Source organism: Protobothrops mucrosquamatus, unplaced genomic scaffold (genome assembly GCF_001527695.2).
Source record: "Protobothrops mucrosquamatus isolate PMUCROS unplaced genomic scaffold, P.Mucros_1.0 scaffold537, whole genome shotgun sequence".
NCBI lineage: Eukaryota > Metazoa > Chordata > Lepidosauria > Squamata > Viperidae > Protobothrops > Protobothrops mucrosquamatus.
In genome coordinates, this window is record NW_015386842.1 from 841236 (window position 1) to 866789 (window position 25554).

At 33.8% G+C, this 25554-nt stretch overlaps 1 protein-coding gene across 1 annotated transcript in view; it reads right to left on the minus strand.

Annotated features, from left to right (window-relative positions):
• Window positions 1-303: 303 nt before the first annotated feature.
• Window positions 304-25554, minus strand: part of LOC107288342 (contactin-associated protein-like 4) — a 238347-nt gene continuing 213096 nt past the window's right edge. Inside the window, exons 17-24 of the mRNA XM_029284329.1 lie at window positions 22007-22225; window positions 13176-13415; window positions 11927-12151; window positions 11008-11141; window positions 9697-9793; window positions 3679-3897; window positions 3184-3255; window positions 304-497 (exon numbers count right to left, since the gene is read on the minus strand). Coding sequence (XP_029140162.1) covers window positions 304-497; window positions 3184-3255; window positions 3679-3897; window positions 9697-9793; window positions 11008-11141; window positions 11927-12151; window positions 13176-13415; window positions 22007-22225 — 1400 coding nt within the window. The remainder of the gene's footprint in view (window positions 498-3183; window positions 3256-3678; window positions 3898-9696; window positions 9794-11007; window positions 11142-11926; window positions 12152-13175; window positions 13416-22006; window positions 22226-25554) is intronic.

The window sequence follows — 25554 nt, forward strand, 5'->3', positions numbered from 1 at the left end:
AGTTTAGAAAGTCACAGCAGAACGGCTGAAAACTACCAACAATGGGATTGGTTACAATATCTAATTCACTCTTACATAAAATGCATCTATGTTATAATAGCTAAGAAATGCATGTCATTTAAAGAGGCTTGCCAGAGCAAACACCAAGACTGAACATACGCCATTTAATAGATTTCCAATCTATTTTGTGTGTTCTTTGAATGCAACAGTTTATTTCTTTCTTTCTTTTTTCTGGTTGAGAACTTGGTTAGCAAATAAGTCAGACTGTCTTTTATTCTTGTTAAACTAGATCAGAAAAGCAGATCAGAAGAAATACTCTTTTTGATTTTCATTGATTGTATTTTTCCCGCCGATTTCATTTTTCAGGACAGTCTCTGCACCATCTTCATTTTCTGACCCCTGTACCTCCTTTTTTTTATATACATTTTTCTTTTTATAAATCCGTACAGCAACAGCCACAATGCAAAGTGGAATAAATATCACTACAGCGATCACACCTGGGGAGAGAAAAGAAAATAACAAAGTATACTTTGTAATACATAAAAAATGGCATAATTATTTTACTGCAAAAAACATCAAAATGAAATCCATTGCCACTTACTTGTCTCTGCCAGAAAGAATTCATTAAAACTATGTATTTGGCAACATTGAGTAAATATCAGTATTAATCAGGGAAGTTCCCAAACAATATTTATTCCACATTTGGATATGTTATGATGCATCTACAAACCATTGGGCTAAATTATGTTGGAACTACAAACCATTTAAATAAAAGATTTATAGGGGAAGCTGTGCAGGAACACATTATAATATGGATATTAGAAGAAAATATGTATAACCATGTGATAAGAACTGATCCAGATTTTCTGTACATTTTATTTACTGTATTTACTAGAAAACCTCTGCCCCATTAGTTCATCATTTAAGAGATATTTCTTTACGTAAACAGAGAAACATAATGACAAAGGGCAAACAACGGGAGAAGGAGCAACTTCTGACTACCATTTTCCCCACTGAGTTTCCTTTTGAGAACCTGGCAGGAAGCACCAGAAATCCCCTCCCTCTCTTTCTTCCCCCTTCCCTTCCCTCTCCTCCCCTTTCCAGTAGGTATGTACTTGGAGCAAAGGATTGCAAGATTGACTGGGAAATTGTCACAGAATGTTGAAAATAAAGATCTAATAACCATAACAGAAACACAGCAACAGCTAGTGGCATTGAAATAGCCACAACTTTCCTAAATTTCATTTCTTTGGAAGTCATGGGTCTTGGATTTTTCACACATTCTGTAGGTTATCCCATTTGAAATACCTAGTTTCAAACACTGTTGCCCTTTGAGGGCAACCCAGTTAAAATACATGATAATGACAGTTTTAGTAGAATATAGATTTATTAAATTTATATAGGTGCCCATCTCATTACTGTGATGTAATTAAAAATGTTATGAATTAACTTTTTATAGTGCCCATTAGCCACTTATACTTTTGTATTACATAATATTCTGGCTGTCTAAAATTGATTATGTTTCTTTATTCTGGCTGTTATTAAATTATAGATTCCCAAATTTTCATTATTTTACAACCTACTGATTTATGCATGTATATTGGAGGCAAACATCGTAATGAGAATGAACACGTTATCAATTAATATTGGAATCATCAATACATGGACATAGAAGCGAGTACAGCTGGAGTACAATTACAATTGTTTATTCTTTAATTTGACATGTGTATAGTTGTACCCCAGTTTATACTAGAAGTAAAAACAGGACAGGTGGTAGCTTTATGAGCATTAGTGATAAAAGCTCTCTGGGCACGGTGGAATCTTCATTAAGCATAAACAGATCTCACTAAGGCTTAATTACATCTTATTGTAGCTACAAGAAAATTTCTTTTCACTAGCACAGTACTGTCATTCTAGAAATGTATTGTATGAATTGCATAACTCACTAACCTTACCATAACAGTATCTGGCACTGAGATAATGTTACAAATAACTGTCACCAACATAATCCAGTAATACTCCTTGAGTTATTATCTTCACTCTAAAGAGTCTTCATGATCTAATTTTGTCTTTCTTCCACTGGTGCATATTTCCTGAAGTATGCTGACTTGGGCTATTAATAGGGTACTCGCTAAAAATGCTAGCAATAGATGATATGAATAACTTATTCACAATTCATATACAGTCTATCTCTAGTCTTCAGGTGACATTCTTCTAAAATTGAATTCTTTTGGAATGGAAACTTCCTATGCATTCTGAACTTACTGTTTTCCTCTTTTTCTAATTGAAAATTTAAGGCTGCAATCTTGTATGAATAAAGCTTTTTGAACTTATATGTTGAGTATTTACCTTGCTGAAACCTGGCAGAGTTAGGGATGCATTAAAGTCCAAATAATTCAATCCTAGGTTGTATCTAAAGAGCAGCTGAAGCGAAACCTGCCAAAAGTACTGTAGACTACCTTAAGTGTTTTAGCCAAATATAAAGAGAGAAGAATAAGGAATCTTGAAGTGTTGCTATATAATATACTCTAGGTCTTCTGATACTGTTTTGAAATTCCATCAGTACGGTTTAACATGGAAAATTATATATACAGTAAATAAGATAGCATTTCAAACAATCGGAAAGATAGCAAAATCACTATCTGGCATTGCTGCTGCATAAAATAAAAATTATATTGCAAAGTCCCAACCCCCATAGAGGTGTTTGGAATTATGTGGGTATGTATCCATTCTGTCTATATATATATAGTATACAGATTTTGGAGCTTGATTGTAACAGACACTTTCTCAGTGAGTTTACTGTTTCCAACAAGAACTCAAACCATTATTGCAAATATAGGATTACTAGAAGGATGATTTTAAAAATAAACAAACATGTACTTAAATGTTTGAGGAAAATGAAACACTTATAAAGCATTTCTTTTTTAATCAATCCTGTGAACCATTCAGAGATTTTGAGGAAAAAAAAATAAATCTATATTCCCACAGTAGCTTGAACACATATCTGAAGACATATAACCATTGGTGACTATCCAATCTAATTCCATCAGTTTCTAAAACACGTATACAATGTTAAGCAAGTTAACAATGTAGACACTTATTCAGTTATCTGGATGCTCAGCTTCAGCACTTAGATTTAAATATTTAAAATGGTACATACAATGCAATTACATTTCCTCTTACCCCCAATAATTGCAGAATCGCTCCTTATTACATTAGCTAATGGCTCTCCTTCATCTCTTGGTCCTGAATGATCTGTGCAAAAAAACAAAAAGAAAAATGCAGAGACAATCAGAGAAGAGGAATCTCAGTATATCTGCATTTTAGTCCACCGATCCAAAAGAGGTTACTATATCTATTGCTATAGGTAATAATTAACCTTTATCTATTGCTATAGGTGTTAGGTATAACATAGAATTATAAATTAGGGACACACATATTAAAAGATTAATACAAAACTATGAACAAGTAATGAAGGATTGGCTTGGAAGCCACATGGTATATATGAAGAACACACATCCATATGCATACAATATAGGAACTGACAAAAAATGATGATTTGTAGAAAAGCCTACCATATATGCACTTCTGGCACATAAAAAAATGACTGACTTTCTGAAACATTGTCAAGTATTCTTTTTCAGAGAACAAAATTAATGAAAGTCTTATGCTTGGTACCTGCAAATGAATGGGTTGTTTCACTTGATGTTGTATCAGCTCCTGTTAATGTCCCACAGTTGGATTCCATGAAATGTCCTTTAACAATGACTTGAGCTGAGCTGGGATAGTGGACAGCAGCCTTCAAAGGAGCGACATGATTGAATTGCACTGAAGAGAGGCACCCAATAAACCCCTGAGAATTTGCCTTCAGAGTATCTGGATCTGTATCACCATTCTCTGATAATAAAGAGAAACCGAACACAATTAATCATTGTGAAACACACAGAACAAAGGGGCAGACAAATAATTGAATAATTAACCTTCATTCCTCAGAGTTTCTTGCTTGCAATGACAGCAGAGGCAAATTTACCTATTTTTGTCTGCTTTAACAAAAACACAAGAAATACATTCCACACTTTAAAAAAAAACAATTTGTTTGCTAGAAAAGATATCAAGTTACACAGTAAGTTCCTAAGCATAAATAAGAAATTCTATTCATGTGGTGAAATAAATTTTCCTCCATCCCAAATACTGAATAAATAAGAAACATTTGTAGGAATCAGTATCTACTACACATTTGTACACACAGCTGTGGAAAGCTTTATTCCACATATTCAAGCCATATTCAAGTCAAAGGCTTTTAAATGTTACAAATTGCAAATAGTTTTTTTAGTGTTGTGAACATTCTATTTTAATTTTTTTCTTCAATAACATGTATTTCTTCTGCACAAATAGAATAGTTTGACTAAAGCTTTACTCGCATAAGAGTTATTTTCATATTACCTTATTCTCAGTTTGAATAGTGAAAAAGTCAGATGAATAAAACTATTCTAATACATTCTGACTCGGATAACATTCACTGGGGAAAATATAATCCTGCTAAGCACACATTTCCTTGCATGCTAATGCCAAACATTGTTTCATAAAAAAATCAAATCTGTTTCATGTTCTGTAAATGTTGTAGGTTTATTTTAAACAAAGCCTTTTGATGATGGTAATCACTGCTATTGTTTTAGTATACACCTGTATGCTAATTTTTTTCTATCTATAGGATAATGTATGCAGAGCTCCATTTTAATATGCCAAGTGAAGATTACATTAGGTTGTGGCAGCATGTCAGATAACATCTTTGTTAGAGCATTCATTGCATGATTAAATCAAATCTTTGTATAATAATAGAAAGCTGAAGAAAAACATTCCAAATGGATGAATGAAGCAAGGAACTTTAAAGCAGTTCTGAGAATTTAGTCCAACATGTCTGAAGAAGAACAGGTTGAGGAACACCAGTTTCAATACTATTTCAATGTTGATGGAATCAGTATTGTGTAATAATTAGGTTTTGGATTAGGATTGGGAAAATCCAAGTCTTCCAGCTGTAGAACCTTAAATGATTATTATTTTTTTTTGGCAGTGGGGTTCTCCATGCCACTTGATAAAATTATTGTCATGGAAATAAAATTGACAATGCAAGTGTGAACTTAGCCAATGAGAGTCTGGACATTTTTATAATCAACTCTATTTTTAGACTTATCTACTTAGATATATTCTTTCATGATCTTAGCAGATACTGAGAATTGATCTTTTCAGAAGTTTAGAAAAGGTCTAACGTACAGTTTGGGATAAAAAGCAGTAGTATTATATAGCTTTGAGTGTTTGTGTGTGTGTGAGAGAGAGAGAAAGAGTGAGTGAAATATGGAAAGAACATCAATCTATAGGAATCCTATCACTTTGACTTGATCTCTGTGGTAGTTTATTTATACTTAAGGTACTTAGAAAATGAAGACACACTCATTCTTCTTAAGGATCTTAACAGGGAACCGATAGTCATTTCTTTATCAGAGGTTAACATATTCATAACACATTACAGAATGTTCAGTAGAGCAATTTAAATAAAAATTATGGTAGATTGCTGGCTGGCAGATTCATAAATTTGATTTTAGATATTTCTATAAAGTATGCATTTTATATTGACTCATTTTGTTTGCATGACCTTTTACACTGCTGCTGAAATTGTTCATAACAAGCATATTTGTAATAGTTCATATCTATTCGGTAGTAACAATCTATTCATTATTGTTACTCCCCAAAATGTTACTTAACTGTAAATTAATGTGATTAAGAAGATATGGTGTACTTAATGTAATATTTTATTTTGCTTTACCTTTGAGTTTCACATAGCAAATTCTTAAATCAAATATTATATTTTTATTTTAAGCAGCATTATTTCTTTTCTGAACTATACTACTAGGAATATAAAATATGCTGCTTCCATATAGCTGAAATCAAGTTAAATTATGCCAAGCATTATCTATTTGGATTTAACAGAAGTAAATTGTACAACTTCCCAAAGTGGCTAATAGGTCAGTAAGATCTGCTAATTAGAACAGAAGATTCTCTAAGAATGCTTAGAGGGAAAGAGGCAAGACACTTGTTGCTGAATTAATTAGGGCCACAGCTATTAATTTTCATGCTCAATAGTGACTGACTCAATCTGAATGTGAACTCTTTCTAAAGTAGAATCAGCCATATGTTTTCCGAGCCCAAATTAATTGAAGTCATTGCCCTATATCAGAAAGCAAGATGCTAACTTTCCTGCCCCTTCTGGTCACATTCCTTCTATTGTTAAAAGAGGTCTACTCTATCCATAGTCCTCCCAAACATTAGATTTATAAAGAAGAAGAAGGTCTATGTTTAGTTCTTCAATTACCAAAGGTTCTTATGACCTAAAAAGAATCCCTTTGCATCAGATTAATGCCTCCAGTAATGATTTCAATCTCACAGGTTGAGTACCTGGTTATTCCTCCTATCCTCACCAATTTTATTTTGATGGCTGCTATAGCAACCTGAGTGCCCTAAATGTACAAATCTGCAAAGGGGAAGATATTGTGCACATGTGTATTGGAGTCACAGACTTGAAGTAACATTAGCAGAAAATGGGGATTGTCTGAAATGCTTGCACATTAAGTCTATATAAAGGATACCTCAACAAGGCTAAGATCTCTCCTGACTAATCCAACATGTCTTGCTTGCCCTGGAATGAAGAGAACTCACCAACCATTTCTTGAGAAGGGGATGAATGAATGATGTCATCCTCAAAACCTGCTTGAATTCATGACAAATTAACCTCTACCAACAATGTTTTCTGATTTCTGAAGCAAAAGTAGTAATGTGCTGCATTTCATTGAATGAAAATATTTCCTTTTCAGTTAATTACTGGGCAATGTAGTCAGGATAGCCCCTTGATCTAATTGGTTGTTTCTGCCCTTCAATGATCATTTCATCGTGGACTGTTGGGCTATTTCTACAGGGGATGAACCTACAAAAGGACTAGATGTTTTGTTCATTTGTTTTCATTACAGAATAAGCTCAGCAGTGGATGGTGAAAGGCTGATGAAAGAGGTTTTTTTTTTTGCAAGTTCATTAATAACACATTGTGCTTTCCTTTCCTTTCCTTTCCTTTCCAATTCCAATTCCAATTCCAATTCCAATTCCAATTCCAATTCTTTTCCATTCCATTCCTTTCCATTCCATTCCATTCCAATTCTTTTCTTTTCCTTTCCTTTCCTTTCCTTTCCTTTCCTTTCCTTTCCTTTCCTTTCCTTTCCTTTCCTTTCCTTTCCTTTCCTTTCCAATTCCATTCCAATTCCATTCCATTGATGGCTATACTTTTAATAATGGTATACTGCTTCTGTTCTTATCTGGCTATTTTGATTTGATTACTTCTTCATTTAAAGCAGGGGTCCCCAACCTCCAGTCCATGGACCAGTACTGATCTGTGGCCCTTTGGGAACCAGGCTGCACAAGAGGTGGGGGAGTGCACAAAGCTCCATTTGCCCGTGTGCAAAACCATTCCCTCCCCCCAGTTGCCACCACCACTGCCAGTCCGCAGAGCTGGAAAGGTAGGGGACCACTGATTTAAAGGATCCTCCAGCAGAATCCAAATTCCCATGAATCTATTTGTTAAAATCCCCCCTTGGTTCTTGTGTGACTAATAAAAAAAAAGAACATTGAATTATTTATGTGTGACTTTAAATAATGTTCAGCATTAAACATGATACAGATAAATAATCTATATTATTATACTAGTGAAGATACAACCATATATAACCTATGAATATAACATTAATATCAATATAGGTTCACACATTTCTTTACCTGAAAGCTGGTAAAAGAACCATTTTTAATGGCTATATAACAACAGGACCATGGGTATGTGGATTTTGGATGGGGCCACTATTCCAAAGGATAGAGTGGCCATCAAGACATCACACCAAGCTTATAAGATGTTTGTCAAATATGCTTTAGGTCAGGAGTGTCCAACCTTTGCAACTTTAAACATGGTTGGCTGATAAATTCTGGGGGCGGAATTCCACAAGTTTCCAAGATTAGACCTCTCTGCTTTAGTTACTACTGAGTAGTAGAGGAATATTACTATGTGCTCAACCACCACTTTACTATGTACCACTTACATGCATACACATCCTTATTCACATACCCTCAGTTTGATATTGAGCATCAGCACTACCCGATCAATATTTGTTTCCATGAAACAATGACAGATAAGGCAACTGTTATCTATCTATCTATCTATCTATCTATCTATCTATCTATCTATCTATCTATCTATCTATCTATCTATCTATCTATCTATCTATCTATCTATCTACATGTTTAGTCTTTGAAAATTGCAAAAATAAAAATCAAGCACATTGATGTTCTTTAAATGGGAAGGCAGACCCCAGAAATTGCCTGGATTAATTTTTGTCATTATTCTTCTCTGCTTAAAGAAGAAGTTTATTCAGAACTGCAGAAGCAGCTTTTCAGAGGAGTAAATAAAAAGATAGGGATGGAAAAATCATTTTTTGCCTGCACACACTGTACTATCCAACTGATCTCTAGATCAAAGGCGATATTTCATATACTTTTTGAAAAAAGAAAAACAGGGGATTTTATATCAAGGAGAGAAGGAAAAAAGTTTTAAAATCTGTTTTTTTAATGTCTTCATTCCAAAACAACAGAACAAAAACAATAAAATTATTCCAATCCTGAGTATTTCCATAACATTAATTTTATTGTCTGATTTTACGAGTCAGCTGAGATTTTATTTGTTGTTCATGTTTGATGTGTTCTACTGAAACACATTAAGCTTTAAAACACAGATTAAGAAGTTAACAGGTATTATTATTATTATTATTATTATTATTATTATTATTATTATTATTATTATTATTATTATTATTATTATTATTATTATTATTATTATTATTATTATTATTATTATTAGATTTATTTTTATCCTGCCTTCCTTTTTAAAAATATTTGATCGACTCAAAATGGTGAACATAATGCTTGTAAGCGTTAGATATGTTTCAGGCAGCAAGTAAACTGAAAACTTAACTGTTTGCATTCTTTTGCAGTCTCATATTGCCTTCCTGACATCAAATAAAGATGACTGATGGTTTGGGCTGAATAGAATACCACATACTTGAGTGTCATGACTATGATTTCATCATGTGTCTTTCGGTATCACATATTTCTTGATCAATCTCTATGGGTGAATCCATTGGGAAACAAAACTTTTCTGACTTTCTCAACCTTACTGACTGTGTAATTCTGGAAGTTGAAGTCCACACATCTTAAGTTACCAAGGTTGAGAAAGACTGCACTAGAGCATATTGTTGAAAAGGAAAGAATTCTTGGAGTTGGAGTAACCCATTCATTGTCTTTACCTATAATTTGAATGTGATTTAGCCTTTTTTCTTTGTTAGATTGTACTAAAAATGCCGTCTTTCATTATGTCTGATTGCAAAATGGAAAAGATAAGTATGAAATTATTTTTAATGGGATCCACTTGCTCATCTTGCTAGAAGCACTTACCAGCGATTATATATGCACTTTGACAAGAATGAAGCTTCCACCTTGATTGTCACTCTCTGCCTAATCAAATGCGAAAAAGAAATGTTTCTCAACAAGATTAAGGTTATTATTTTATATCTATCTCTATCTACATATCAGATGATACTTTATCTTTTGCACTATACTTACCAAGTATCTTGCCAAGAACGAGAGACTTGATTGCATTGAACTGAGTATCTGAAGAGAGAAAGAATTTCATCCTTTCGTGCTGGTTAACCTTCAGTATGGTCCCACGTACAATTATGGGAGGGAAAAGAGAAATAGAAAAAGGAAAGAAAAGCCTGTCAGAACATTTAAGGGAAGAAAGCCACAATATTGTGTCATTCATTAAAATGAAGGTGATAGTTTCTTACACAATTTTGCATTCATCTTCCTAACACCTTTTTAAATTAATCCATTTTGGTAGCTTCTTTTTATGCATTGTGAAGTTCAGTATAATTGACACAGTTTTCCTTCTAAATATAAAGTTCTTACTTATCTGAGAAGGAACGTACATTTTTTTTAAAAAAATCTGGCAACTGCCTGGACTATAACCTGCAGTTTCCTTGACAGGGTTTTTCAGAGATGGTTTGTGGTTGCCCCTTTCCTAGGCTTAGAAAAAGGTGACTGGCCCAAGGTCATCCAGCTAGCTTTGTACCTAAGACTAGAAATTGCCATTACCTAGTTTCTAGCCTGATGCCTTAACCACTGTACCACTAGGGCTATATCTATCAGTTTAGCTATTTTTATTTAAATGTTATATTGCTCTTCATAACAAATCACAAAGTGATTTACATATTAAAATAGAATAAAACACAAATGCTAGCAAAGAATGCAATTAAGCATTAAAAATAATCAAATCAAACAAATGACAAGATAAAAATTGTATATTATATATATATATATATCTTTTTTCACCAAAACATAAGATTAAACATTTCTAAAAAAATCTTAAGGTCTTGATAAGGAAGGATGATTTAAGCAATTGTAGCTGAATTATAGAAGACATACAATGATACAGCTGTGAAAGCTTTAAGTTCTGATCTCCAAGCATTGTTCCTAGGCAAATAAATACAGCTTCTAAAGATCTTAAAAAATCAAGTTGGTATTTGCCAAGGAGACAGGTATCAAAAGTAGTTGCATCTCAAACCGTCAAGATTTAATCTAAGACACAGTTGCATTTTGACTAATGGGGGAAAAGGGTAAGTGGAGATGAAAAGATTCCACATTTGCTTCCACCCATTAAATGCTTTGTAAGAGTCAACATAACATAGTTATTTGCAAATAAATAGAGAGTATACTGTAGGTAAATATCAAAAATATCTCTATGCCAGAATTCTGCAATTCACGCAAAAGCACGCAAAAATGAATTAATTAAACCAATACATGTGTTTATCTTTTATGCTTTTCCTCTTTAGTAATATCCCGATCCTTTGTTCTTTCTGGCATTACCTCCACAAATAGTTTTTCTTCCTCTCTTTTAATCTTTACACGATGAAGCTGACCATCAGCCATACTTTTGAAATTGATACTAAAGATATCGGGATCTCGATGGCTATCTAGCTTATATCTGATCTGTAAACTTCCTAAGAGGATAGAGAATACATTAGTTTTGTGATGATACAAACACACGCACACAAATGTGAAAAAATGTTTTTTTTTTCTGAAAATAATAGTTTAAATATCTGCTATATAATAAAACTGAGCTGGAAAAGTAATACATTAGGAGACAGCACCATTTATTTCATCAAAATAAATAAAGAGTGTATGACAGCTGAAAAATATACTATTTATTAGGCATCCAGTTCGATTTAAAATTACTTAGCTAGCAAAAGCTCTATTAATTGTATTCTATTCATGTAATAATTTAAAAACTGACGCCAATACTCTAACATTCATATTGAACATTCAGTACTGATAATTACATGTTTTAACATTATAACATTTCATACATTGTACATTTTAATTTTTCAATACTTTTGATAAATGGCCACAGCAATTCTTCAAAGAAAATTTTTAAAAAAGCAGTTACATGCAAGTAGCCTTCAATAACAACATTTTGGTGCTAATTCTTTTATTATTTCTTGAAAAAAAAACAGCATTGTTCTGTCTAAAGCAGTATTGACATTCTTAAAGGAATGGATGATCTGTATTAAAACTGACCTACCATTTATCATATTTGATCTTACTATATATTAGGGTGATTTATATATTTCCTTCCACCAAACATAAATCTTTAATAGGGTAACATTATAATCAGAGTAGTGAAGTCAAGTATCTGCTGGAGAAACTATCATGTTAAACATGTAATTTCCAAAGCAAAATGCTAACTAATGGTAGCTTTGCTACTATACCTATTAACAGTACATACCATTTTTGGCAAGAATAACTGAAAGATACTCCTCGTAGAATGAGTTTACATAAAGAAGTAAGCTTGGAATCTGTGTTGTTCGAAAGTTCAATGTGATCGCTTCTCTGGTTAGCATCATATCAGGATGAAAGGAAGCAGCATGGGAACTTGAGTTCTTGGCAACACTGTATGATTCTTGAAAGTTATATGTTACTGATGAACCAGCTCCAAAATATGCAGATACCTCTGAAACAACATGGTTTTTTGTTTTTTGTTTTTAATATAAACCCAAAATAAAGCATGTCATTTATTATAGCAATGATCCCAAAAGAATGTTTCCCAAAAGAAAGAAATAATAACATAATCATTATTATTTAAGCATTAAGATATAAAAACATAAAGAACATATATTATTTAAGAACCTTAACAATGATTGTCAGCATGCTTTAAAGCAAGAAGTTAAGGAAAGTTAGTTTCCAGTTTATGAATAGATTAGTTAAGTGAACTGTTTTCACCTTGTACTTATGTTTTTGTAGAACACATAATGGAGTGACAGATATGTTTTCATTTTCTATCATTCCAAAGTAATTGGTCTGATTATTTTGGTTTAACTTCCTTTATAACAGTGAGGTCATTGGTGCTCTCTGAGCTTGGTTGTTTTTGTGTATATATTTCCTTACCAAACTAGGTAACAACATCAGTGCTAGTAGGGAGTGGGGTCTGTTTTCAATTTCTATACTAATGGCTTTCCCTGTCAGTATTGGTGAGAGTGATCTTGGCGGTTCCTTGGGCTATTGTTTACTGCTTGAACAGGGGTTAGACCAGAAGACCTCCAAAGTCCCTTCCAGCTCTGTTATTCCATTCTGTTCTGTCTGAGTTAGTAGTTCTTTGACTGGGGTATTGTTTGACTCTTGATTGCTAGTCTAATGTTAGGACAAAAGTGTGGAAATAGTGTTTATGCTCTTTATCTACTCCCAGTATTCTTTATTAATTTCTATATTACTTAACAAAAACATAAAGACATAAACTATATATTAATTTGGCAGGATTTCAGAAAGCAGGATGGTTTTGGACCTACACATTAATAAAAGCCACTACTAGAGCCTGTTAAGGAAGGAGAAAAAATATTGTCAGCATCTGGAGTTCCAAATATAATGTCAGAAAGACAGAACTGTGTATTCCCAAGTGGACATCTTTTAAAATAATGTAACACATAAACAATGTTTTCCTTTGATATTGTATGTAAAATAAATGTACAATTTATGCTTGCCTTTCTTGCAGAATGGCCCTGTGTATGCAGAAAAAGTGCAATCGCAAGAGAATCCATTATATTTCTCTTTGCATTTTCCTCCATTGTGACATAAGTTACCATAGCTGCTACAATGTCCAGGACAACCTGGCTTTACACCAGGGGTTACTTTGGCTCTTTCTTCCAAATCAAGAGCTCTGCCATTTAATTGTAAAAAACGGATGCATCCCAAAAATCCTTTCTGTCTTGATGCTGTCCCACCTGCAATAAATATAAATGTGTATAAACTTTAAGAACCACAATATCTTTGCCTGTAAAAACACCAGGTAATCTTCATAAGTCATAAAACATGTACAAAAGTTGACCCTTTTTGTCTTATAAATAATTGCAATATGTTATTTATGACAGTCAAGATTCTTATATAGCAGCAGACAGAAAGATAAAACATATATTTGCGTTATATCAGGATAAAGGAAAATATAGCAACAAAAAAGAGCAACATTATTTGTGTTTGTTCTGTATTTTTGACATTAGCCTTTATACATTATTTTGATAAAAACATAAATTATCATACTCCGGAATTATGTTATTGTTTTTGTTGTTGCTGCTGCTATTATTATTATTATTATTATTATTATTATTATTATTATTATTATTATTATTATTGTTGTTGTTGTTGTTGTTGTTGTTGTTGTTGTTGTTGTTATTGTTGTTGTTGTTGTTATTATTATTATTATTATTATTATTATTATTATTATTATTGATTTAATCTTCAATTTAATTCACAGTCTGGTAAAAACTTAACAGTTCAAGCCCTAACCAAGGATCTAAGACAGTGATGGCGAACCTTTTAGAGGCTGAGTGCCCAAACTGCAACCCAAAACCCACTTATGCATCGTCGAGTGCCAGGTGGGTATGGCCCATTGGCTGGGTGTGGCCAATTGGATGGGCATGACCCATTGGGTGGGCATGGCTGCAGTGGTAATGGCAGACTGGGTGGGACTAAAAAGTTCAATCAATTCCAACTTTGCAAGATCTTTTTTTTTCCTTCACAAACAGGCAGGGCAACTGGGAAGATTCAGAGCCATCAGGAATTTGTCAGCTTGCAAAGAGTACCAGTTTGTCTTCCCACCAGTGTGGTACTTATCTATCTACTTTCATAGAACATTCTTTTGAACTGTTAGGTGGACAGAAGCTGAGGCAAGTAACAGGAGCTCACCCTGCTACACAGTGATTGAGCTTGAATCACCAGATCTTTTGACCATTTATGGCCACGGTGGCGAACCTATGGCACGCTTGCCACAGGTGCCACACAGAGCCCTCTCTGTGGGCACGCGCGCTGTCGCCCCAGTCCTAGGCCTTCAGCTGGGTTTTATAAAACCTTTTTGCTTTAAGCCTTCACTGCCATGTGCAAAAAAAAAAAAGGTTCAATCAATCAATCAATTTTAACTTCTCGTGGGGAAAAAAAGATCTCGCAAAGTTGGAATTGATTGATTGAACTTTTTAGTCCCACCCAGTCTGCCATTACCACCGCAGCCATGCCCACCATATGGGCCACACCCACTCAATTGGCCACACCCACCCAATGGGCCATGCCCAATCAGCACCTATCGATACATAAGTGGGTTTTGGGTTGCAGTTTGGGCACTCGGTCTCTAAAAGGTTCGCCATCACTGATTTATGGGGTCATTAAGCCACTGAGCCGCCACACCCCTTAACAAAGCATTAAGAAAATGGCATAGAAAGAAACAAATAATATTTCTCCAAATAAAAAAATACAGTGAGCTGTATTTAATGGTACCTATGTTCATTCAATGGAAGCTTGACTCTCATTACTATTTCCTGACCTTTCCTGACCTATTTTCCAGAAATCAGTTTCACAAAATACCCCTAATCTCTCAGGACATTCTAAACAAACAAACAAACAAACAAATAAATAAATAAACAAGCAAATAAATAAATAAATAAAACAGATCAGCAACTTATTCAGTATGTCATGGAAAGTATCAAAAACAAAATAAATAGTTTTATTCCAAAAAAAACCCCACTGAAATAATTAAACATGCATAAAAATAAAATGGAATAGAAAACGCAAATAAGTAATATTGTTACATAAGAATTGGTAATACAAGACAGAACAGAAAGGAGTGGGAAAAAATAATGATACAACATTACTGAGGGTAGCAAAAAGAAATAACTCTATTTCAAGTTTAGACCAAATTTTATCAAGGCAATTACCTTGACATCAGCCTCATTTTTTTAGATTTTTATCCTGCCTTTATTCTTTTTATAAATAACTTAAGGTGAAAAACATACTTAATACTCCTTCCTCCTCTAATTTTCACCACAACAACAACCCTATCTGGGAGTTGAGCTAAAAGAGAATGAGGGGCCCAAAGTCACCCAGAGGCTTTCCAATCTTACATTTTATAAACATGCTAAGTAGTAAACTGCAGTGAAAAAAACCTAGGAAATATGCTTTGACTATGCAGAGATTTGCACAAGCATTTTAGACCCTTCATCATGACACCTGGGAAACATGATGGACTTTCTAATTCATTATATTGGCACATTCACCTTAATGTTTATTATATCTCCTGCTTGCTTTGCATCACTACTTTGAAACAATTGACATTCTCATCAGCTTCGAAAAAATAAATATTTATACTATTCTGGCTCTTCCAGGAAACAGAGGTTTCAAAATCCAGTTTCAGGAAGCTGGCTACGAAAGGTGAAAGGTAAGGCAATAAATAAATAAGCAAAGTGATCCTTCTACCTAGTGTGTCAAGACCAGAAAAAAAATAATTACTAATTTAAGACTTACTGGAAGCTAACTATTTACCCCCAAACAATCCTCTATGGTTGGGAAAAGAATAGCAACAGGAAATTATTGATTTCTTTTTAAAAAAAAAAAAAAAACTGTTTCAAATGTACATGAGCAAGGTATGCACCTGGGAATAACCATTAATATTTGCTTCAATTTATCTATATTACCAGATAATTAATGCATTTGCAATTCTTATCTATAAATAATTGCAGTTGTAATAATTACATAACATTCCTAATGTTTCTATTACTTTTACTTTTACCACATTATCCATTGATGTAAGCCTTATGCCCATGTAGAGACCACACTTCATTCATTTTGAGTTCCTTCTTAATAAATTTACATTCCAGTGAAGTATCACTACCCCTCTCATAGGAAATAAATTTCAATGGATTTTTTAAAAAAATGGATTAAAGTTTGCAGAGTTACCAAAAATAGTAAAATTCAAGGAAAAACATTAATAAGCACTTTCTTGATAGCAGTTTGGCCTATGAAAGAAAGCTAGACTTTTCTCTCAATGCTGGAGTTAAAAGAAAACACAAAGTTGAATATCACCCAAAATAATCCATTTAATATCCAGATGTTCTTATTATAAAAATAACATTCCTACAGTAATAGTTATTTCTGCAGTTAAAGGCACACAGAGATATACCCATCAGTTTTTAGAGGACACCATAAACACATTGATTTCATTATGATTAAACCATATTCCCAAATTACTTCATGTATGATGTTGCTAAATTAGGCTTTGTGGGTAGAGGTTAATTTGTCATGAATTGAAGCAGGTTTTGAGGATGACATCATTCATTCATCCCCTTCTCAAGAAATGGTTGGTGAGTTCTCTTCATTCCAGGGCAAGCAAGACATTAAAACTAATCTTTCAGAATAGACCAGACTCGTCAACTTCATTATGGTAGCACCAAACAAAATCATAAAAATGAGGATTTGACTAGATACAAACAGAACTGCTTACATTTACAACATTGGTCCAATAGTCTGCTGGGTACAAGTTTTCTGAACTTTTCCAAAGATTTCTACTAAATCTTAGTTGTAACAGTAAAAAAAATAATTACAAAATATAGTAAACATTTCTAACTTACAGGACAAAGATAGTTTACCTCATAAACCCATCACCTGGTTTTCCTTCTACAGCTATTTATTTATTTTCATATTTTTCTGACTCTTTTATTGGTCATCAAACTCAGTGACAACATTGTCACTGAAAATCATAGTATAGCCAGCAATACACAGCCTGCATTCCAAGTCATGTATTCATGGTATATTTTTCTCTCTTGCCATTTATCTTTTTCTCCAAGCACTTTTACTCTGTGGCTGAAATCAGAACAATTATATGCATAGCCAAACATCAGAATATGTGAACCTGTAGAGTTTTGTTTCTACCTTGTCTGCTTATGGTGAATAATGTGGGAGAGCCACCTCTGTGTATAGCTATCCTATATCATGTATACATATGTAGGAGAGGCTCATTCACTCTGCAAAAGCCATTCCCTTAGTCAACAATAGACCTATTCCAGTCTCTACCCTTTATTCTTTGCATCATAAAGTTGGAAGGGACCTAAGAAACCATTAAGTCCAAACCCATTCCCTACATCATCCTTGATGGATGACTATCCTGTTTCAAAAACTTCAGTAAAGGGGAAGAAACCACCTTATGCAATAACCTATTCTAGTGACTGATGGCTCTTACTGTCAAGAAGGTCTTTGTAATGTTTTATCTGTATCTACATTTTTAAAGTTTCATCCCATTACTTTTTGTATTACCCTCTGGAGTGAGTGAGAATAAGTCTGAACTATCTACAGTGTGACCGCCCTCCAGAGATTTGAAGACAGCTCTCATCACTAGCACCACCACCCCATCAACCTTCTCTTCTGCAAACCAAAATACCTAGAGTAGGTCTGTTAACTGTTCTTTGCAGGAATTTCCAGTCCTTTCAGCATCTTGTTAGCCCTTCACTCGACTTGCAGTTTATAAATGTCCTTTTTAAACTGTGGTGTGCATAAGACAACACAATACTTCAAGTGACACCTGACTGAAACAGTGAAGAGCAGGATGACTGCTTCTATGCAAGTGATCATAATTAAAATTAAGATTTTCTACTCAATATTTTCAGGAAGTTATACTACGAAGGCAAATTGGAAATAAACCTCCATTCGGGTATTAATGACAGATACTCGCAGATACAGAACTTTATGTTGTAGAAAACTACAACATTACATTACTTTTCAACATAATCGCCATTCAAATTGAGGCACTTGTCATAATGTCTTACAAGGTTTGAAATTCCTTAATAGTAGTAGTTGCTGGGCTATGGGGGGGGGGTGATCAAAAACATCCCAACAGAACTTCTTCAAATGTTATTGGGTGCATCTAGCGGTGTGCAAGCGAGCATTATCGTGAACCAATACCACACTGGAAGTGGTGCCATAGAAAATCCCACCAAATGTGAAGATGCCAAAGGAATACTGCTAGTGAAGTTCATGGAGCATAGTTCGACCATTAATTCAGAAGTCTATTGTGAAACGTTATGAAAAGTCAGATGAGCCATCCATAACAAGCATCATGGCATGCTGACTTCCGGTGTGGTGTTGGTTCATGATAATGCTTGCCCGCACACTGCTAGACACACCCAAATTTTTTTGAAGCTGTTCTGTTGGGATGTTTTTGATCACCCCCCCCCCATAGCTAAGATTTGGTGCCAAGCAACTATTATTAAGAAATTTCAAACCTTGTAAGACATTATGACAAGTGCCTCAATTTGAATGGCGATCATGTCAAAAAGTAATGTAATGTTGTAGTTTTCTAATGTGTATAAGAAAAGTTCTGTATCTGTGAGTGTCTGTCATTGATAACCAAACAGAGGTTTATTTCCGAATTGCCCTTGTATTTTTCTGGCTCATCTTTTCAATTGTTTTCCACTTTCTTACTTTTAATAGATGGGCAGCAACAGAGAAATGTTTCCTCTTTGTCAAACGGTCCCACACATCTTTCTCTCTCTCTCTCTCTCTCTCTCTCTCTCTCTCTCTCTCTCTCTCTCTCTCTCTCTCTCTCTCTCTCAACACTTGTGTGTATGCTCCTTTCTTTCAATGGGTAAGTAGGAAGTAGTGATCCTGTACCTGCCAGGATTGTGATCACTAGGAAAGAGATTGTTATCTCTGGAGTGGATTATGTTTCTGAATGAATCAATTTGGAACCCCAATTTGTGTTTTGAAAAAAATGAGAAATCAGTTTGCTGAAAGTGGTATTATATGATCTGTTCTCCCTTTCTAAACACACACCCAATTTGCTTCAAAATTAGATCAGTACTATAGTTAAGCAAGCAGATCAACATGTTAATTGAAGGGAATAATTCCCATGAAAAAGAAATGAAGTTTGTGTCCTCATATATTGGTAACAGTCTGGCTGGCATGCCCAATTGAAAAGGAATATGGCTTCAATAATAGTTTCCAAGATCCTCTATGTGCAGCAATATGGAATAAAAATAAATAAAATAAAAATATTTAAAGGAGTCTCTTTTCAAACTAAGATTATGCTGACATTCCCTTCAACTCTTCCCATTAACATTCTGACAGCTGTGTCTTGGTAAAAGAACGACAGGTATAGCAAAAGGGTATAAGGTATATATCAGGTAATCTTGCAAGAAAGGGGTCGTGACACGCCCTTCAAATGCCAGCAGAATTCTTGATGTGGGAGAAAAAATTGCTTGCCCTAGGCTTAGAACATTGACTTTCTTCTTTACCTATTTTCTCTGCTTCCATTTTTTTTCACTGTGACAAAACACTTCTTTTCTCAAAGCTTTTAGTGTCACGAAAGCTTCACACTTTAACTCTAATGCCAACACCAAAACAGTTTGCAATTTTCTACGTGGTGCCATGCACAAAAACCCAGTGCACCTACTCAGGTTCTGTGGGTTAAGAAGTTGTTTATTCAATTAATAGTCGGGGAGGAGGGATTGGATTTTGGGAGATCAATAATGAATATTGATTGGTTTTTTTCTATAGAATCTTAACCCTATATTGGAGTCAGGCTTCCTCAGTACAACAGTTCAAAAATGATGATGATGATGATGATGATGATGATGATGATGATGATAATAATAATAATAATAATAATAATAATAATAATAATAATAATAATAATAGTAGTAGTAGTAGTAGTAGTAGTAGTAAAGTTGGAAGGGACCTTTAAGGTCATCTAGTCCAACCCCCTGCTCAGGCAGGAAACCCTATCTGAGCAGGGGGTTGGACTAGATGACCCTCAAGGTCCCTTCCAACTTTACTATTGATGATTGGCTTGCAATATTTATAGTCTAAGATTTTAAGTTAGAACAGATTTACTGAAAAGTATCGATTAATTGGTGGCTGAAAATGGTACTGCTTTTGTTTTGATTTCACTTGCTTGCTGATTGTTTAGTAGATTAGTAGATCATATCTACCTCCACTAATCTGATTTGTTGATGGCCCAGATTTCTGAATGTTTGGCTTCCTGCAATTCTCTGTCTTTCCTGCTGTTTGTGTGATCTATTATTTCTGTTGTCATAATCAAAAGTGTGATTTATATTGAGGAATGGGTAGTTGTTAAGATCTTGCAAACTTGCTTCTTTATTGCAGTTGTGTGTCTTTCATTCTTTAAGAAATCCATAAACTGTGCCCCAATGATCTCACAAACCCAAATAGAGACGCTAGGCTATTTTTGTAATGTTAACAAGTATACAAAGACAAAAACTGGAAGATTAATCCAAAGACAAAGGTACTGTTTAAAATCAAAAGGGATTTCAGAAAATGGATATTTAACTCTTTTGGATAATAACTTTACCTTTCATGGTTCAAGTTTGCAACTTTGCTGCATTTTTAAGTTCAGTTCTAAATCCAAAGGCACCCTTTAGTGCATTTTCAATTTACCTTATGCAAATAAAGCAGGTGTACAATTCCTAAAGATTTGGGTTTGTTCTTGAAAATGTATTTAGCAGTTTCAGCTAACCCAGCATGCTGCAGCAAAATATTAATTAAAGTTACATTTTCATTGGTTAAAGGTTCCCAGTTCAAGGTGTACTTTATGACCTATGAAGCCCTATCTCTAGGAACACATTCTCCATTAGAGCTTTTATAATCCATAAAAGAGGCTCTTCCTCTCTTCTGCCTCACCGTCATATAGCTTCTCAAAGAATAATTGCATAAATGTTTGAAGAACTGCCAACAGACTAATGTTTCAATTCTTTCCGAACAGTAGAGAATCTGACAAAAGAGCAGGATCTTTTGTTAAAAGCAAGAAGTGAAAAATAATGCATATCAAAAAGATGGCTTTTTATTGTCACATGTAGGTACTAAAAAAAAATCTTGGACAAAATATTCCATTATATCATAAAGGGAATTTTGTCATTTTGGTTAATAAATTTTTGTATTCCTTTACATTGTTTTATTCCTTACAGAATTAACACCAATAGTTTGATTAATACACATTGCACACAATGGGTGTCATCAGAAATATTTCAGTAAAATCATTTTATAGTTATGTCCTTATACATTGGTTACAAAATAATGTCTCATTTTCAGAGAAAAAGACTCTTGTTCCTTTAATTTGGGGTCATTTTGAAACAGATAGTAGTACCTTGTCTACTTCCAAACCTCATCTAGATTTTGGTAATATCTGGATCAGAGATCAGCAGGTAAAAACAAGACTATTGGATAGACTGGATTTTTTTTTTTAACAAAAAGCAAACAAACCCATGCTTTTTTTTTTTTTGAATGGCATATTTCAATATATCTACTAAAATATGAATTAAGTCCATAAAGTGTAGTTGACATTTCATCTGTTTATGGAGCTACTTTTCATTCTATTTTCATCTTATAATAGAAACCACTTTCAATTATGACATATTTGCATGCATTATGTAAGTTGTCTTATATTGCCTAAAACACATTAATCTATTTTTTTCCTAAGAAAGTCAAATGGCTATTGATTATATCCATGTGAATACCTAAAATCATTCTGTAATGTTAGACTTACCAACAAAGAGCTGACTGTTGAGCTGCAAACGGATATGCCCATCAGATGGAGCTGTGTGAATCCTTTGAGGAAGCTGGTCTACTTGCAGAGAGGCCTCTTTGATGTTTCTTTCAGCCTTCACATAGTGCCACTGGTTGTCATTTAAGGGAATAGGTGACTGCACTGTGATTTCATTAGGCCCATTTCCCACATCAAATGAAAATGTCACTTCAAATGGTGCTACGAAAGTTAAAAATAACTAAGACACTTTAGAATGACAATCAGACACACACACACACAAATCACAAAAGTTTCAAAGTAATACTGAAAATATGGTACTTTTCTCTTTTTTGGTTCTAAAAGAAAGACTAGATCAATGTAGTTTGTTGGAAATATGACTTTATACATCAGTTTTGATGTTCTTATTGGATAGATGCTGAACATGATACTTTATTAAAATTCAAAAAATAATTTAGGTGTAAAATTACAGTAGAAATAATGCATGTGAATATTAAGCAGCTAAGTATAATTTGCTTTCTGATGTACAAAAAGGTACAGTGATTTGAGTTGCTGCAAATAAAATAGTATATTTAGCTGAAATATTCTACTGGACTTGTATTAAACTTACTTTCTGTTACATAGTTTTAATAACAATTTCAACCCATCTGGAATTATTTCAAGTGCATGGAATATAATTTAAATATTAATTATAGATGCCAAATATTTTCATATTTGGTCAAAAATGCATCCTTTTAAAAAAAACAATTGCCATAAATTATCCAATTTATTGTATTGGAAAAGGTTTTTATCTACCCATAAAACTTGTTGTGCTTATTCAATTCCCAACATAGGTCTGAACTGAAGCAAAAGTGAAAACTCACATCAGTTAAAACAGACAACAAAACAACTTGGAACAGCCAAACTCACTGTTCATGGTGTCATACAAAATTTCTAGAACTCAGCAAATAGTTACAAGCATTTAGTTACAAGCATTTTTAAAATGCTATTTGATTTGGCCTAGATGTGGCCAGCTATATAACTCCCATGTTCCTTGGAAGTCTTGGCAGTTCAAAGCTATTTTTTAGAAGAAATATTTTTATTTACAAGAATGGCAGGGGCTTCTTCTGTATTTGGTGCACTTATAATGCTAGCTAGTTTGGTAATGAAATGTCTGCAAGAAAACTACCAAGTTCAGAGAGCATCAAGGACCTCACAGTTCAACCCTGAATTACAAATATTATCTTCTATCAGAAGAGAATTGTGTCCATGTGTGTGTGGGTGTGGGTGTTTTAAACTGTTTGGTCTAAACCTGGACTATATGAGTAGTGTAAACAAGGATTCTTTGTATGTTTTTTCTCTCCTATACAAATGTCTTATAACAGAAAATGTTTATAGTCAGATTCACAACTTTACTGGGATCTCAAACGATCCCCTTTATATTTCTATGTGCTGGAGTTTTCTTTTTCACCCTCTCACCACTAGTGGTGCCATCAGAGATGCTCTGATGAAAGTCATGGAATCAATACCCATGGCAGGCAAAGTGATAAGGGAATTATATCCCTGGTATGTAATATTATGTTTTCCTGTCGTAGAAGTTCAGTTGCATAGGGGCCATTAAATCCAGCCTCTTTCATATTATGTCCATGTTAGGCAAAAATCTGAAAAAAATGTCCATTTTGATATGTTGAACCTGAACCTTGGTAATACAACCTAGAAAATGCAGGTTTGTTTATTACTAATTTTTGGCTGGCAAACATGCAAGTTTATGCTAAAAAAAGTCAGTGAGTTATCTCTGAGCTAAAAGAAGTGTCTGTCTGAAATTATGTAGACTTCCTATCATTGTCTGAAACAGGAGTTAACTGAAATGTGTAAATTTATGTAAAAAGTCATTTGTTTAATCATACATAAATTTGTAAATAGAATATCTCCAGATCATTTATTGGCTACTCTGGACATTAAAACTATGACAATCCAACATTTGGATGCAAGTTACATATTTGAATCTGCTGTATTATTTTTGAGGCAAAAGATGTTAGTTGCCTCAAGTGCTTCCTTGTTAGGAAGACAGGACATGAGTTTAGCTATAATCAGATTTAGTCACATAATTGCTCTTCTCAACATAAATATACTTTTCTACTCAATTGAACTATTCACTGTAGACTGTTTAGTTCATCTCATTTTTGAGTGGTATTATACTGAAAAGAATATTCATAAGAGGTAGTCAAAATATATTTGTTTTTCAAGAATACGTTTTGTGAAAAATATACTCTAGAATGAATGAATGAAGGCGTTAAGTAGCAGATTTTGTATATTTCAAGTGCTGCACATATACTTGAAGAATATAACTTGAAATGAATAACCTAGCATGGAGTAGTAAAGTCATTTATATTCAGAGTTTACTACGTTGAGAAGAACCAGTCAATTGAATTTTGCTCCTGTGTCTCAGTTAAGAGAACTTATTTTCTAATCATTTTGCAAGCAGGGCTCTTTTCTGAAATCAGTTATTGACTTGGCATAAAAATCAGTGGCCCTGTTTGGTGCTTAAAACAGAATCAGCTTTGGAATAGCAAAATAATCAAATTAAATATGTTGGGCCATCATTTACTGAAGACAGGACTCCTAATAAGCAAAGATCTATATGGGAGGAGTGATAAATTAGCAAGGGACTAGAAGTGTACAAACCTTCAGACAAGAATCTCATGGAAACCATCAATTACATATTTAATATATATTCCTGGGTCAATGAAATAATCTGCATCTTACATAATGAAGGAATTAAAAAAAACCCAGATAATTAGCTTTTTTGGTAGCTTTTTTCTAAAACTGAATGCTCTCCAAAAACACCAAACAAACTAATGATTTTAAAATGCCTGGAAGATTAAAAAAAATATATCAATACATAAATAGATATATTACCTGTACAATGAGGCTTGCAATTTCCTATAAGCTTCTTCTGGCACTTTTAGCAACAGTCTGAACCTACTGATGATGTCTATCACTCCCTTCTACCTCCTTTTCTTTTTTCTTAGCTCAGTATTTGGAGATAACCTATGGTCTTGAACACTACATAGGAATCTCTTCCCCCCTCCCCCGCTTTTAGTATTTTTTTTAAAAAAAATAGATGAAAAAAGAATGGACTCTTAAAAGAATGAATGCATTCAGAAATTGATATTTATGTATCAGGATGTATATTTTAACTGACCTATATTCTATGTCTAGTACATATCCTTTATGAACACAACTGAAACTGGCAGTGTGGATCAACATATCAAAAATAATGGAAACCAATCAAAAAGGTAGAAAACAGTTCAAGCTCGTTTAGGTACTAACTGTGATTCAAAGGAAGGACTTAATTGATAGATATTGCAAGTAAAGGGAATAGCACATAAAATTCAACTAAAAACCTGAAGAAATAGTTTTCTTCACCTGAAATTGAAAGTACAAAATCCTCTACACCCTCCGTATGTTAACGGAGAGGAAATGCCACCTTGAGGCTGTCTGCATTCAGAGGATTCACAATAACTGACCAGATATGTGTCTTTGAATATAATCGTGAAATTGAGTCAAAA